This window comes from Micropterus salmoides, unplaced genomic scaffold, assembly GCF_014851395.1.
Source record: "Micropterus salmoides isolate LMB-PRFRI ecotype aquatic unplaced genomic scaffold, ASM1485139v1 Ms_hic_scaffold_2, whole genome shotgun sequence".
In the NCBI taxonomy this organism is placed as follows: Eukaryota; Metazoa; Chordata; class Actinopteri; order Centrarchiformes; family Centrarchidae; genus Micropterus; species Micropterus salmoides.
In genome coordinates, this window is record NW_024041150.1 from 29,972,458 (window position 1) to 29,986,943 (window position 14,486).

Genomic DNA, 14,486 nt, shown 5'->3' on the forward strand with positions numbered 1-14,486 from the left:
AGTCATATGGATTATCATGTGTTTTATTCCCATTTATGCACTGCATTATTATTATTTTTCATTTTTCGTCGTTGTTTTAAACTTTGAAAGCAAGCTGTTCCAAAAAGCTGCAGCAGGTAGCAGTTTGCTAAAGTATATTTGAGCTTTAGTACTCAGGTGATAGTGTAGCTTTAATGTCAGCATCTTTTTCAGTCATGGATGAGAAAGATCCAGGATGGACGTCAGCAATTAGTTGAATATACAAAATGTAATGATCTGCTCTCAAACTAAATATATTGTAACATGTACACATTTTCCTCTGCCTTTAAAATGCATTGAAAGGCAATTATTAGTTATTTTAACAGGTAAAATATTTAATCATTTTATGTAGCGTGTGAATAAACCTTTTTTTTCCAGCAGTAAACTGTCTGTTGTGTTTTAAATTGCTTTTTTGATTGGACAGCCAGACTTGATAGAAGCTCTCTTCTGACACTAAAGCTTGGCAAAAGCCATGAAGTGAACTTGATGTTGGTTTTAAGGGACTTGTTACAGTCAAAACTGTTCGCTGATCTGTGGATTATTCAGAGTAACTTAGACATTTGCTTTGAAAAGAAATGTTGCTGTTGGAATATATTCATTTAAATTCAATTAATCTCTTTTGTATCAGGGTGAGGCAGAAATCTCAGAGATAAGATAAAATCTGAAAAAATAAACACAAACCTCATGGCATCTCATCATGAAGATACTTTCGAGTGTGATGCTGACATATATGTAAATCATGCGCTGGACAATACAAAGAGGCAACAGCGGAGATCACAGGAGGAATGTTCACATCCTTACATTAATATAAAAGGAGTTTAAAATCTTGTTAGGTTTGTCTCTTCATAAACAGAATGTTCTGCCACTAAATTTCTTGAAGTTTTAGGGATTTTTTCTACGCTTCCTCTGTTTTAGATTTGGAAATCGATTGTGGTCTTCAACTTTCTCTCTTTTTTTTTTTAACAGTCACCACCAGAAATGATTGTATATTTAAAAAAAAAAACTGATGCTAAAAAAATGTAACTGTATTTTTTTAACATAAAACACAAATACTCACAGCTGCAACTAATGCAACAGGTGCTAGCTGGGAGAGGGGGCAGGGCTTTGGCTCTCACGCTCACTTCTGTCATGAGACTATTTCTCAAGCTCTGTCTCTTCCTGTGGGTGAAATTAAGACCAAACTTAAAATCAGGATTTCACCATAAGGCGAGGACATGTAAAGCTTCTGTGCTGGGGTGATGGGATACTTTCTCTACAGTACTGCACTTTAACTTTTTGATTTAAGATGAAAATTAACACATTTTCAGATAAACCTTTGCCAGTGAGGAAACTCATGAATTACAGGTAGGCATTTTAATTATATTATTCTCTTCTAATTCTCTCTTTATTAAATCTAGAAAGTTTTTTTTTTTATAAATAATTAAAACCATTGACTGTAACCATTTCATGCAGCAGCCTGTACAATAGCTTCAAGGATTCCTGAGCCTCAATGAAATAGCAGTTATATGCAATCTTTCTATCTTCAGTGTCAGGAAGGAAATTGAAATGTCTCTGTGTTGCCTCACACATCATACGACCTCCCAATAGTATTCATCATTTTTCTTGAGCAGTACATTATATTCTACCATGTCAATTTACATACTATCTCCGCCAGAATTTAAACAAGTTAAGAACTGGTTATATTCCAGGCTCGTCTACCATGTGTCACATTGTAATATAATATGAAAGATGTCACAGGTTTGATCCTCACATCAGTCATGTATCACATTCGACTGACCAAGAGAAGGAACATTGTGTTTGTGTTTTAAGAGGAAGAGATTTTACAGTGATCCGGGAAGAACACTACATTTAGCTGCTAATGCTAATGATTCTACCAAACATAAGAAGTTTATGAGAAGCAAGCAAAGCCAACAGAAAATGTCTGCCACTGTTTGTTCATGGCTTCAAACAGGCTCCAACAATTCATTGTGAACTAGTTGTTGCTTTTAAACATCAAAGCCTTTAGACAGTTATTCTTGTATTTGAAATGCAGAGCTTTCTCTGGCCACAGTTAAATGCACTCCAACCTACGGGTTTAAAGCATTATCCTGATAATCCTGTATTGAGGGTCTAAGGGTAGAGGATGTCATGTGCTGGACAGATTTTAAAGTCCCTTGAGGCCAATTTGTGATACTTGGTGGCAAACTGTATGTAGGATGTACATAGGACAGGTGTCTCAAATCCCTGAGTTATAGTCCAAACAAGAGTAACATAAACAAAGTCCAGAGACTCTGGACCTTCAAAGTCAACATGTCCTCTTTCTAAGGACTAGCAATGTCGACATCCAGTGTTTTTCTTCTTTGTCATTTTACAGTGGGTGGCGCGGTGTTGCAGTGGTTAGCACTGTCGCCTCACAGCAAGTCGGTCGTGGGTTCAAACCTTGGTCGTTCTAGGCCTTTCTGTGTGGAGTTTTCATGTTCTCCCCGTGTCTCTGTGGGTTCTCTCCGGGTGCTCCAGCTTCCTCCCTCCGTCCAAAGACATGTGGCCTAGGTTGATTGGTGACTCTAAATTGTCCTTAGGTGTCCTTGGGCGACCTGTCCAGGGTGTACCCCGCCTTTCGCCCGATGTCAGCTGGGATTGGCTCCAGCCCCCCGCAACCCTGTACGCAGGATAAGCGGTTGACGATGGATGGATGGATGGATGGATGAACAACTAAACAGAACATAAAGTCTCACAGGTTTATGTGTTGAGATGTGTTGAGTATGAGATGATGTAATTAAATTCAATAGTCTTATGTCCTTTGTAAGTGCCAAAAAATATCGTGCGAACAAACCCAGTCTAATTGTGTGATATTTTAGTAAAAGGGAAGGAAGGAAGGCTCTAAACTCACAAGAAGAAGAAGTTGGAAAAAACTTCCGGTTGAATATTATGTGAAATGTATCTTCTGTTACTGGTTTCTCTTCAGACACAGTAGAAGGATTTCTCAGAAACAGAGTGTCAGTGCTGATCTGAGGATGGGACACATTTTAATTTGCGTGCTGGGGTTTTTCTGTGAGTATCACTGACTTTCTCTGATTCATAGTGACCATCTTATAACTGTTTAATGTATCTTTGATAGTTTCTGTCATTTTGATGAATTTTCAAACTCTGTTGTAGTGCTGACTATCCTTCTCTACTGTGGACATGCTCAAGGTAATAATACAAGTTTCTTTATTTATTATTATATTCATCGAGATGACTCTGTATCACTCTTTGAACGCATCCTTTTTCTGTCTGTCAGTGTATTTCTCATTTCACTCCCTGTATCTTTTGTTGGTTTCTAGATTCTCTGCTGATCATTGAGCCAAACTGGTCCACTTTATTTACTGGAGAGTCTGTGACCTTCATATGTGACATGAGGGAAGGAAAAGACACTGACTGGTATTACAGAATGAACAAGGATGGTCGAGAATTTCTCCACTACAACACAAATAAGAACTACACATTACAACCACTACATACAGGCCACAGTGGTGAATACCAGTGCTTTGGAAGTCCCATGGTCTCAACATATTTGCCAAAGGAAAGTAATAAAGTCTATCTAACTGTATCAGGTAAGTGATGAATGTTTTACTATGATGACCAAGTTCCCTAAAAGCAATTATTTATAAATGTTGTTGGAGTTCAATCTAGTGTAAAAACTAGTTTAAGATTCATAAACCTTAAAGTTTGACCAGCTCCACTAAAGCTGTTTATGCAGCTGTAGAACTGTGTAATCGTGTTATCACATAATTATGACAACTAAAAGCAGAACAAGAAAAATGGGCTGGGTTCAGCTGTTCACATCAAAAGATTTGCATAATGATCATAAGGATTTACCAACTAACCTATTTCTATTCTTTTTGTAAAGCTAACAAACACATTTTAGAAATTAGCCCTTTTTAGTGTTTATAAGTGATGTATTAACAGTAATGTATTAAACAGGGCTGCTGAGTGTGTAGCCTCCTTCAAGAGAGGGGGGAATTTATTTATTCATTACTTACAGTAATAGTGACATAAGAAACTTCTTCTGTCTCCAAGTTAATGTTAAAGTGAAATTATAAGTATGCTAAAAATACACATCACTAATATGTCATAACTTGTATTCAAAGATTTGTTCATTTTTTTGAGCTGACTTAGTAAAACAAAGAACCACATGTGTTACACAGACAAGAACGTGATCCTGGAAAATTCTGCATCCACTGTGTATGAAGGAGAATCAGTGACTCTGCGCTGTAGACATCGGACTCAGACAGAAGAGAAGAACGCTGTCTTCTATAAAAACGGATCACTTATTGAGAGGGACACAAACCATACAAACACAGTTGAAATGACCATTCAGCTACTGTCAGACAGGAGCTCTTACATGTGTAAATTTGATGAGGACGAAGAATCAGAACCAATAAAGATGAAAGTTGAACGTAAGTAGTTTTCAAACTAAAGTCTCAACGTTCAGGGACATTTTGCCAGAAGAAGCTGCAGACATGTAGCATTCCCAGAGTGAAGCAGAGAGATGATCTTAGAGACACTGGACACAAAGAGAAAGCTGTGTCTAAATGTTCATCCATTTATAAAAGTGTGTTTAAACTTTAATCCATGATTTATGTTAATGTTGCCAACAGCTTCAGTCGTTAATAAGTGTGAAACATAAGAATAGCTGCTAATGATTTCCACCTGTTTATATTTTAATATTATATACAATCTGTATTATTATAATCTGTCCATCTGTATTATTTTCTATAATTAGTTGTTGCACCACCAAGAATGCTGGATTATGTATTTCTCCTTTTAATTATATTTTAAACTGGATTTATTCACAGGGACATTAAGTACTGTTACTGTTATGTTATGTTTATGTCTTTGTCCTAAATCAAACAGCACAGAGACCAAAGGCTGAACTGAGAGCTGACAGGAGAGACTTTCCAGCAGGGGGCAGTGTGACCCTGAGCTGCTCTGTGAACCCGTCATCTGGTTGGAAATACTTCTGGTACAGAGGAGAGAAAACCTCTGAACCTCTGAACACACAAGATGCTGTCTTCATCTCAGATGGACAAATCAGTGTCTCACAGGGACGACTCTACTGGTGCAGAGGAGGAAGAGGAGACCCAGTTTACTACACAGAGTACAGTGATGCAGTCGGTACTAAAAAAACTGACATTTAGAATTATAGTTCAAAATACACAATTACTAATGAAACAATAAATGTATATACGGTAACATTATTGTATATATAACATTATATATATTATATAACATTATAACATTATTGCTAATTGAGATTAAGGCTAAAAAACATTTTACCTTTTGTTATTTGAATACTGGTGGCTTCACAGTCACAAACAGGGCTGTTGTGACTCTGCAACCCAACTGGCCTGAAATATACTCAGGAGAGACGATCAGTCTGAGATGTGACATTGAGAACGGAGGAGACACTGAGTGGGAGTATGAATGGACGACATCCAGCTCATACAAACCTCAAAAAGCAAATGATTTTATCATCAGATCTGCTTCATCATCACACAGTGGAGAGTACAGGTGTCTGGGCAGAATGACAAGTGGGAAGTCTTCAACAGAGTGGAGTGATGCTTTCACATTGACACTATCTGACTGTAAGTCATATTTCGTAAGTTTGCAGAATGTAAAAAAAAAAATGTTATATTGGTCACATGTTTTAAGACAAGCGGGTAATCCACCACCATAACATGTTTGTTTTTTTAAATCCCTTTCCAACAGATAGACCCCAGCCTGTCCTCACTGTGTCTCCATCCTGGCTGAGTCCTGGAGCCTCAGTAACTCTGAGCTGCAGAGTTAAAGATCCATCTGCAGGATGGAGGTTCTTCTGGTTTAAGGCTGTTCCCAAACTATCAGACTACTACTACGACCAAGAGCTGCTACCTGGCAGCAGCAACGGGACTGAACAGGATTCCTACATCGTTCATGGACAGACACACACAGCAGGATATAAGTGCAGAGCTGGAAGAGGAGATCCAGTGTATTACACTTCTTACAGTGAACCAAAGTTTGTCTGGTCTGGAGGTCAGTTTGTTTTGACTTTTCTGTGTTCGCACAACTGAAGAAATGTACCTAGCTGACCCTATAACAATTCCCAACACACCAGCATCAGTTCAAATGTTCAGTTTTCCAAACTCTTCTCTAAATCAGAACAGTGTTTTTTGATTCTTCTGTTGGACTGAATTTTAACATAAGTGAATCTCCAGACCCCTTTGACTTTGGAAATCCTAACTTCAAGTTTAATTAGATACCATAAAAGCTTTTTGAAAAGGTTTTAATTTCAGTTGTTCAGCTGTATTTTGTCTCATGACTGATTTTCCTTCTGTGTTTAATTCAGTTATTAGTTTTATCTAAGACAGATGTTTAATACGAACACATGCCATCAATGCCCAGCTCTGGAAAATAACAAATGCATTCACATATAAATGCATTTAAATAAAAATGTCTTTTATTTGTCATGGAGGATGTGTGAATTTTGGTATTGCCACCTCTACATAACCTGAGAGGTACCCTGTGGTACTTAAACATCCATCAATTCTCTCTGAAATGCATTGTATGCCGGTTGGATTTTTATCTTCTTGTCTTCTTCTGTTGGGATATTATTCACTCAGAATGCAGTAATGCAATTTATGCACCTTTGCATTATTCACCTTCTGTGAACTACAGCTTCTGACATTTGCAGACACGTATCACATCCCCCCTGCACTAATGGCATAAATGTGCACTGTGTTACACTGTTGCAGAATTCAGCACCATTTAAGCCTCAACCATGAAAATGATACAATCCCGAATGAATAGGTTTATTTCCATTGATGTGTTTTTAATCTCATTAAAAATCTCTATGGGTGTGATCTTTTGTTTCTATCCACCAACAAATAATAAGATTAAAAACACAATAATATGATTGTTTGTTTTATGGTCTTCTATCTTAATTTTATATGCTTTGTTTGTCTCCTTATTACATGTTGTTTTTCAGATTTTCATCCAGCAGCGTCTCTCACAGTGAGTCCTGACAGAGTGCAGCACTTCACCGAAGAGCCCGTGTCACTGAGCTGTGAAGGAAACTCTACTAAGTGGAGAGTGAGGAGGTTTTCTAAATTTGGCAGCTTGACACACTGTTCTTTCTGGGGGACAATGACTGGATCCACATGCAACACCAATAGACCAAAGTACATTGATGGAGTGTTCTGGTGTGAGTCTGAAACAGGACAGTTCAGCAATGCAGTCAACATCACTAGACAGAGTGAGTTTTCATCACATTTTTATTATCTTTTGTAGGTGACCAACATTAACCAAAGTAATTTGTTCTATATCCTGTGGAGTCATGATTCAGTAGTTTTGAATAATGGTTTCTTTTTGTTTGAAGGTTGGCTGCTTTTACTTTATGTAATTTGCCAAACAGTCAACATTTTAATGTCTTTAAAACCTCATATCACCTATAACAAAGAAAAATTCTGGTTTAAGGTAATCTGTACTGAAATGATTATGTCACTGACTGAAGGTGAAACAAACTGTAATAGTTATGCTGGTTGATTTTTAGAAACCTGCAGTAGGCTACACATAATAAAACGATAGAAAGAACATTTACAGTAAGACACATTAAAGTTTTACACACACAAGCCAAATGTCAGTTATTTGTTCAGCTACTGTACGCATCTGTAAAATTTAGTGAACAATCTAAAATGTTGTTTCATCTTTGTGTATCAGCTTGTTCAACCAGCACCAGCTGATCTCATATTCTTGTATTCTTTCTACAGGCAGTGATTTGATCCTGGTGAGCCCTGTCCGTCCTGTGGCTGAGGGAGATTCTGTTACTCTTGGCTGCCAGATGAACACAAAAAATGTTCTTTCTATTGTGTATTTCTTTAAAAATGGAAAACTTATCCAAAATGATACCAGAAAGGAGCTGACTCTCCCTGCAGTGTCAAAGTCAGATGAAGGCTTTTATAAATGTGAAGGAAAATATTCACCACAAGATCAGCTGAGTCAATCATCACTAGAGAGCTGGATGTCAGTAAAATGTGAGTGTGATTAAAACAGTTTCTACAGCATTTTCTAAGCTGTGTCGCAGTCTGAGATGGAAAAGTAATTTAGCTTCGTTTCACCTGATTGAACCTATTAGTTTGTGTATTTGTATTTGTGTGTATGTGCTGTAGATTAATCTGTGTATGTGATATGTTTAGGTTGTTATATATTGTTCTATCGATCTTCTCTGCCCTGGATGAGAGTCAGCGTTTGTGAGGCTTGATGTGACCATAACTCTGTTTTTGTAAAGCATTTGAGAAAAGTGTCATATAATTAATATTAATATAGATTATTTATCATGGCAGCGCCTGAAAGCTCTCCATTTCCTGTGTTGTTGATTGTTGGGCTGGTTTGTGGAGTTCTACTGATTATTCTCCTGCTGCTGTTTCTGCATCGCTGCAGAAAGTCAAAAGGTCAGTTCTTCTCCTTCTGATATTAGATTGATTTCACACTGATTAGTCAAACTCACAGATGTAGTCTGATGTCATTACCTGCACTGTAATAAAACCATGTAACAGCAAATGTCTTTTCTTTTTTTTTTTACAGATTCATGCTTTATCAGGTTGGTACAACACTCTCCTCTCCGCCTGAATATAACAACAGTACATCACATGTTCCTTATTAAATTTGCAGTATTTACTGTGTGTTTTTGGGTCCAGCAGGTCTCAGAGCACCAATCAGGGCTCTGCTACAGATCACATGATCAACCAGGATGAAACTCAACACAAAAAATACTCTTCTCCTCTCCATGGTCAGCCTTAATCCTTTATAACTAATCACTTACATTAAACTTAATGTTTACATTTCACGTTATCTGTTTTAGAATATAATGAAATTCATATAATGTAATTGAAACACTGATTAATATGACATTAGCTTTATTTTCTCTGCTCTTTAGATGATGCTCGTCTCTATGAATCAATCAAAGGCCCTGAAGAAACTGAAAATGGTACAGTATATGCTTTTTGTTTAACACGGAGCAGTTAGAAATACTAGAATAAGATGACTTAAAGGGGCATTATGGAGTTTCCAATGGCCACTAGCGGTTCGGTTTTAAGTTTGTAACCAGGCGTGTGCTCGTACGCATGCTCACTTGAACTCATGAGCGAGCAGAATCCCGAAACCGTACCACTTTCATACAGAAATCCTGCAATAAACGCAGGAACACCAGCATGCAGGCTGTGGCTTTTCACAAAGACATGTTCAAACTCTGTTACTTCAACGTTCCCGTCTCAGAGACAGATCAACACCGACTCCATAACGTTACTTCATTCAGCGCAGCGAGCCGCATATCGGCACAGTCCTCCCGGAAAAGAGGCAGAGTGACAGCGGCTATAGACAGGCAGAGACTGCTTCACACAACATGCTGGAAACTCAGGTAAACCCCTACTGCAATGTAGCATGTCTACGTACGATTTTAATACAAATTATGAATGTTAATATTTCAGAAATATTAATATTCATAAATCCTCGTTAGGGCACCACTGGAGATTCAGTTCGCCTAGGGTCTCCGGACTCCCTAGGTAACATTAGGGGTTTAATAATTACACAAGTTAGTAGTAATTGCTTAATAATTTCTATAAAATCAGTCAATCTCATATCAAAGGAGTGTGCTCTTGGTTAGGGCGGCTTAACAAGCCGTCGGCCGGACGCTTTCTCTGCCAGGGAATTGCTCCGGAGATCCGTCCTCATTTGGCTTGGTTTGAAGTGGTAGGCTTTTAATCTTGGCTCGGGTTGTCGGTTTGATTGTGCTTTGTTATTATTCACGTGGCTGGCCTCCCGACTCTGTTGTCCTGGAGGGGGGTGAGTTAACTCGATGAAATAAAGCTTAAAAGAACTTGGTCGTTCTTGAATTAAAATTGCGTGACTTAACGCTCTGATAACTTCAACAAAAAGAAAATAAGATGACTTTACAAACAAAAGAAAAAGATAAATTCAACAAAAGTTTGGTGGAAGACAAAGAGAGCTTTAGAAATCACCGCGTGGCGCCGGGCCCTTAGGTTGGTAGGAAACAGGAGCATGCTGAGCACGTGCCAAGAACTGCTGGATAGCCAAAGTACAAGAGAAGAGTGCGAGCGACAAAGAGCTCTGCTGTTTTGTTGGTCTGGCTCCTTGGGGCGTGTCCCCAGGGGGTTTGGCTTCCGGTCTCAGGAGGAGGCTTTGGTATATTTTTATATATATATTTTTAATATGGTCCTAAAGACTATATGCACGTATTTTAATCAAATATCTTCCCACAATCAAACCTTTAATGTCAAACAGTTATACCGTTCTTAGTTTTAAGCATTTGATAAAAAGGAAAGTTACTTAATCGTTGTAATATTAGAGTGGTTACCAGTTAAACACATTTTCAGGATTTCAGAATGAAAGAGACTTAACTCAATATTTCCTGGATAATATTGGCTGTTACACATTCTTACTTAGAGAATATAAGCAGGGTACACGAACATGGCATCAGATTACGAACAAATAAGTACAGAGTAATACAATTACACAGCAGAAGCGGCATTTCAGAACGATGGCATGTAATGCTTAGTTTGTCCTCATGGGGGACACTGGTTCCATCCATCGTCTACTGCTTATCCTGCGTACAGGGTCGTGGGGGGCTGGAGCCAATCCCAGCTGGCATCGGGCAAAAGGCAGGGTACACCTTGGTAAGGTCACCAGTCCTTCTCTGCCCAGACAAAGAATTTGGGATCTCCAAATTTATTTGATATAAAATGATCAAATCCACAATGGCTGTTCACTACATCAACATTACTGTAATAGTTTTTTTTAGAGCACTTTTCAAACACAAGTTACAAAGTGCTTTAACAAGTGTAAAGACAATACCCAAAAAAACAATACAAGATAAAGACTAAAATACACGTTTATCAGCTGCAGGTTGAACTAATCCATGCTCATGGTACTGCATTTAGCCGATGTGCTACATCGTTAACATTAGCTCTCCTGCTGCTTTCAGTAACCATCTTTATTATCCGTGTATCTTTCACCGGAGGCTCAGCAATGTCAGCACAGCTAAATGCATTGATAACGAAACGATTAGTGAGGAGCTGAATATTATAACGAGACAGTGTCACACTTTACAAGACCGCAGTAAGTAAATTTACTGTAATGTTAGTGGATGTCTCTTCCTCTGGGTTGTATTTTGTGGATCATGTTAGTTACAGCGACAGAGGTGGAGAAGCTGTGTACCTGAGTATATAAGTAAAAGGCAATCGTAAAAGCAAACTTCGGCAGGTCTGAGCTAATGTAGCGTTAGCTGGCTGCGTCACTACAGGATAGTGAACAAATCGCTCCACATTTGCTTTTTGCCGTTAAATTCCTTGCAGGCTAAATAAACAGTGGTAGACAGGATAACGTGGGTCACTTTAGTCTGTGAATTAATGTTAGAAAGTGATACAACTTTGCACCGGATAACATTAGCAACTGCCCGGTGTTAGCCCGCGGGTCGGCTAGTTAAAAGAAACAATTAAAACTTAATTTGGGTAAGGTTCTGCTGGGGAACGGGAGGCTCAGACCAGTACAGTTTATAAAACCAATGCCAGTGTCTTTATTAAATAGAACACAATAACACAAAAATCCCTTCATCAAAAGGCCTAAAAAATAAAAAGAGTTAATAAAAACTCAAAATAAAAGTCACTGGGCAAGCCTTGATCTGTCCGGTCTTTAAAATCCCAGTTTCCACTCGGTCAGCCCGCCAACTCCCTTCCTCTGCTCTCAGTAGTGGTCAGCAGTAACCTAGGTGACAGGATGCTTGGCAGTCAGAAAGTTCCCCACAATAGTTCCGCTAGGGTTAGTTAGTCATATATAAAACTTCAAACAAATGTGCATGCAAGTAAACAGCTACATCAAAAATGTAAGCAAAACATACGTCCTCCCCCACAGGCCACTCCTCACTCCAGTTACTCCGAGGCGTCTCGTCTTGGCTCCGGGCCGCTGCGTCTAGCCAAAGGGTTGCTCGGCAGTGTGGTTGACTCGCTTCCGACGTTCACCTCAGTCCCTTTCTCGTCTCCGTCGACTCTCCGCCTCACGTCGTGCGTGGTGACCACCGCGTCTCTCTAGCTTGCCGTCTTTGGTGCAGCTGCCGTCCTCTACTCTTCCCTTCCGGGTTTCTCCGGATTTATTAAAATCAAAAACTTACATATAGCCCTTTTAAGGTAAATATAAATAATGGACAACCCCTGAACTTTAAACAATATATATATTTCAGATGAATCCAACGAGGTCACATATTCTTTGATTGAGCTGAAAAACATTGCTAAGAAGGGTGAGTACTTTATTTTATGTTGTGAGAATTACAGTCAATTAGGTGAGATGTTTTTTGTGTCCAGCAGTGCCTAAATTAAGTCCAGGAAATGTCTTTTCATGCATCCATCTGATAATGCACCAGAGGTGAGCCCTGTTTATTCAGATGTGAAGATAGGATCAGCTGCAGGTTCAGACAGGTACAACAAAGCTTTAGATGTTGTTATTGCTGCCTGCCACAGTGTAATATTTTAAGATTTCCAATAGAAGGCAGCAATGGTCAGATCGTAACCCCATAGACTGTATATATAAGAGTTTTAAGGCTTTTTGGTTTAAAGTATGTTGTTTTCAGATATGTTTGATTAAATAATTATGACATAATATTTCACCAGCTGTTGAAACCAGCTGTTGTTGTTGTCTACATTAACCACCGCCCTCCTTCCTTGTAAAAATGTTTTATTGTCCCCCATCACTTCCATTAAAAGCTCATTAGGAAGGGATCTCTTCATGGCCAGTATGAACAGGGGGGGATGATTATAGCAAGCAAAACATGTTCAATGTTCATATGGGCATGTGACTATTGTTTTAAGCCACACTTGAAAAAGTGTGAACCAATCCTTTAAGCAAAGTTTATTTGTATCGCCCAGTCTCACATACAGTGTCTCAGTGGGCTTTACAGGCGCACAGCATAAACAGTTTATAACTGCTGTACAAATTAAACCTGAAAAGTGGCTTCTCACACAGTGGCCTTGAGTTCTGTGTCCATCCAACAGAAATATGTTTCAATATTTTTTTACAATGCTAGGTGTTACTGATTTCAAGTAATAAAAATTTGTTTTTTTTGTTTACATACTATTCAAACCTGTAACATGTGTTATCTAGTGTTTTGTTTCGTATGTTTATTTTACATTATGGATGTACACATTGCTGAAGAAAACAGTTTACATAGCCTACATGTATCAGTACATTATCATGGTAAACTGGTGTGTAACTGGCAAATGTATCAAAATAGATTGTCTCTCCTTTTATAGGAAACTCAAGTCCTGCAGCAGCGGATGAAACAGTTTATTCTGAAGTCAAACCAGGAACAGTTATTGGTAAAAATGCAGCATAATATAATGTGCATATTTGGATTAGTCACTGTCTTTATTTATTTTATGGATGGTTAAATGGGTTATAAATGGGTGTAAAATTTAAAGCATGGCTTTAATTCAGCATCTTTTCAGTTTTTCATGAAAAAGCTTTACACATTTGTAACAACATTTTCTGTCACACATTTTCCAATTTATCTTCATAAATAGTTTGATGTGTTTTATTTTCACCTGGATGGATTTAGTATGTTTTGTACTTTAAAAGTTTGGTTGACATATTTCTACATCAATAAACAGCATTTGCCTGTCACCAGTGTTCCTAATAGCTTTAGCATGAGTTCCTTTACACACCCAGTTTAATTTGTTTTATAATCTTCCCTCTACTTTTGGTGATCCAGTAAAGTAAAAAGTAAATTGCTTCTGGGTAGTGAAGGACTGCAGAGCTGAGATGTGACCACAAACTTTGAACCAGGGGGCAGAGAGATGCTCGTACAGCTGAGGGACTTTTGTAGGTCACTTAACCGTCAGATGTATTTCTTTGAATGAAATCTAAACAATTATAAGATATTTTAACATGTTTTACATCATGGGGTGGAAATCATAGAGAGGCAATAGGATGCAGCAGGAACATGTCACATTTCCACCTGCCCTCCCACATTACTGTCTAATAATATGATTGACGTTCTCTCCCCTTTAAAATCTTTCTGTGATACAGTAAGTGGCTTAGAACTGAACTGTAACCTGGATGTCGTCTCATTTGAACTACAGCTACGAACTACTGCAGCTAAGAAAAAGGTTCAGAATTGTATGATGCACTTGTTACATACAAACCTTCTTTTCCAGAAAAGTTGGGATCTTTTCCAAAAGACAATAAAAACAAAAATCTGTGATATGTTAATTCAACCTTTATTTAGCTGACAAACATAAAAAGAAAATATTTTCCATATTGTTCCATATTTCCATATAATTTTAGACACAATTACCCCCAAAGTCTACCTGAAACCAGCAGAAGGTCTGTGGGAGGTATAAGATCATACTGTACGTGGCCAGATAGAAATATGATTTCAGATATGTGACTGTACCTCAAACTTAAAC

At 38.2% G+C, this 14,486-nt stretch overlaps 1 protein-coding gene across 1 annotated transcript; it reads left to right on the forward strand.

The window, feature by feature from the left end:
• Window positions 1–1,224: 1,224 nt before the first annotated feature.
• LOC119911481 (obscurin-like) lies at window positions 1,225–13,701 on the forward strand. The gene is made up of 16 exons (XM_038730386.1): window positions 1,225–1,362; window positions 2,963–3,048; window positions 3,154–3,189; window positions 3,321–3,590; window positions 4,185–4,436; window positions 4,894–5,154; window positions 5,349–5,624; window positions 5,749–6,051; window positions 7,004–7,270; window positions 7,785–8,048; window positions 8,358–8,465; window positions 8,599–8,614; window positions 8,712–8,803; window positions 8,951–9,001; window positions 12,266–12,322; window positions 13,332–13,701. Exons 1-16 carry the CDS (start codon window positions 1,304–1,306, stop codon window positions 13,412–13,414), a joined length of 2,481 nt encoding a protein of 826 aa, XP_038586314.1. The 5' UTR covers window positions 1,225–1,303; the 3' UTR covers window positions 13,415–13,701.
• The last annotated feature ends 785 nt before the right edge of the window (window positions 13,702–14,486 follow it).

What these genes read in the sequence shown, in the direction of transcription:
- LOC119911481 (XM_038730386.1), top strand. Translation starts at nt 1,304, where the DNA reads ATGAAAATTAACACATTTTCAGATAAACCTTTGCCAGTGAGGAAACTC. An exon ending in AGTCAACATCACTAGACAGA is followed by an intron (nt 7,271 to 7,784) that starts GTGAGTTTTCAT and finishes TTCTTTCTACAG; the next exon opens with GCAGTGATTTGATCCTGGTG. An exon ending in GAGCTGGATGTCAGTAAAAT is followed by an intron (nt 8,049 to 8,357) that starts GTGAGTGTGATT and finishes TTATCATGGCAG; the next exon opens with CGCCTGAAAGCTCTCCATTT.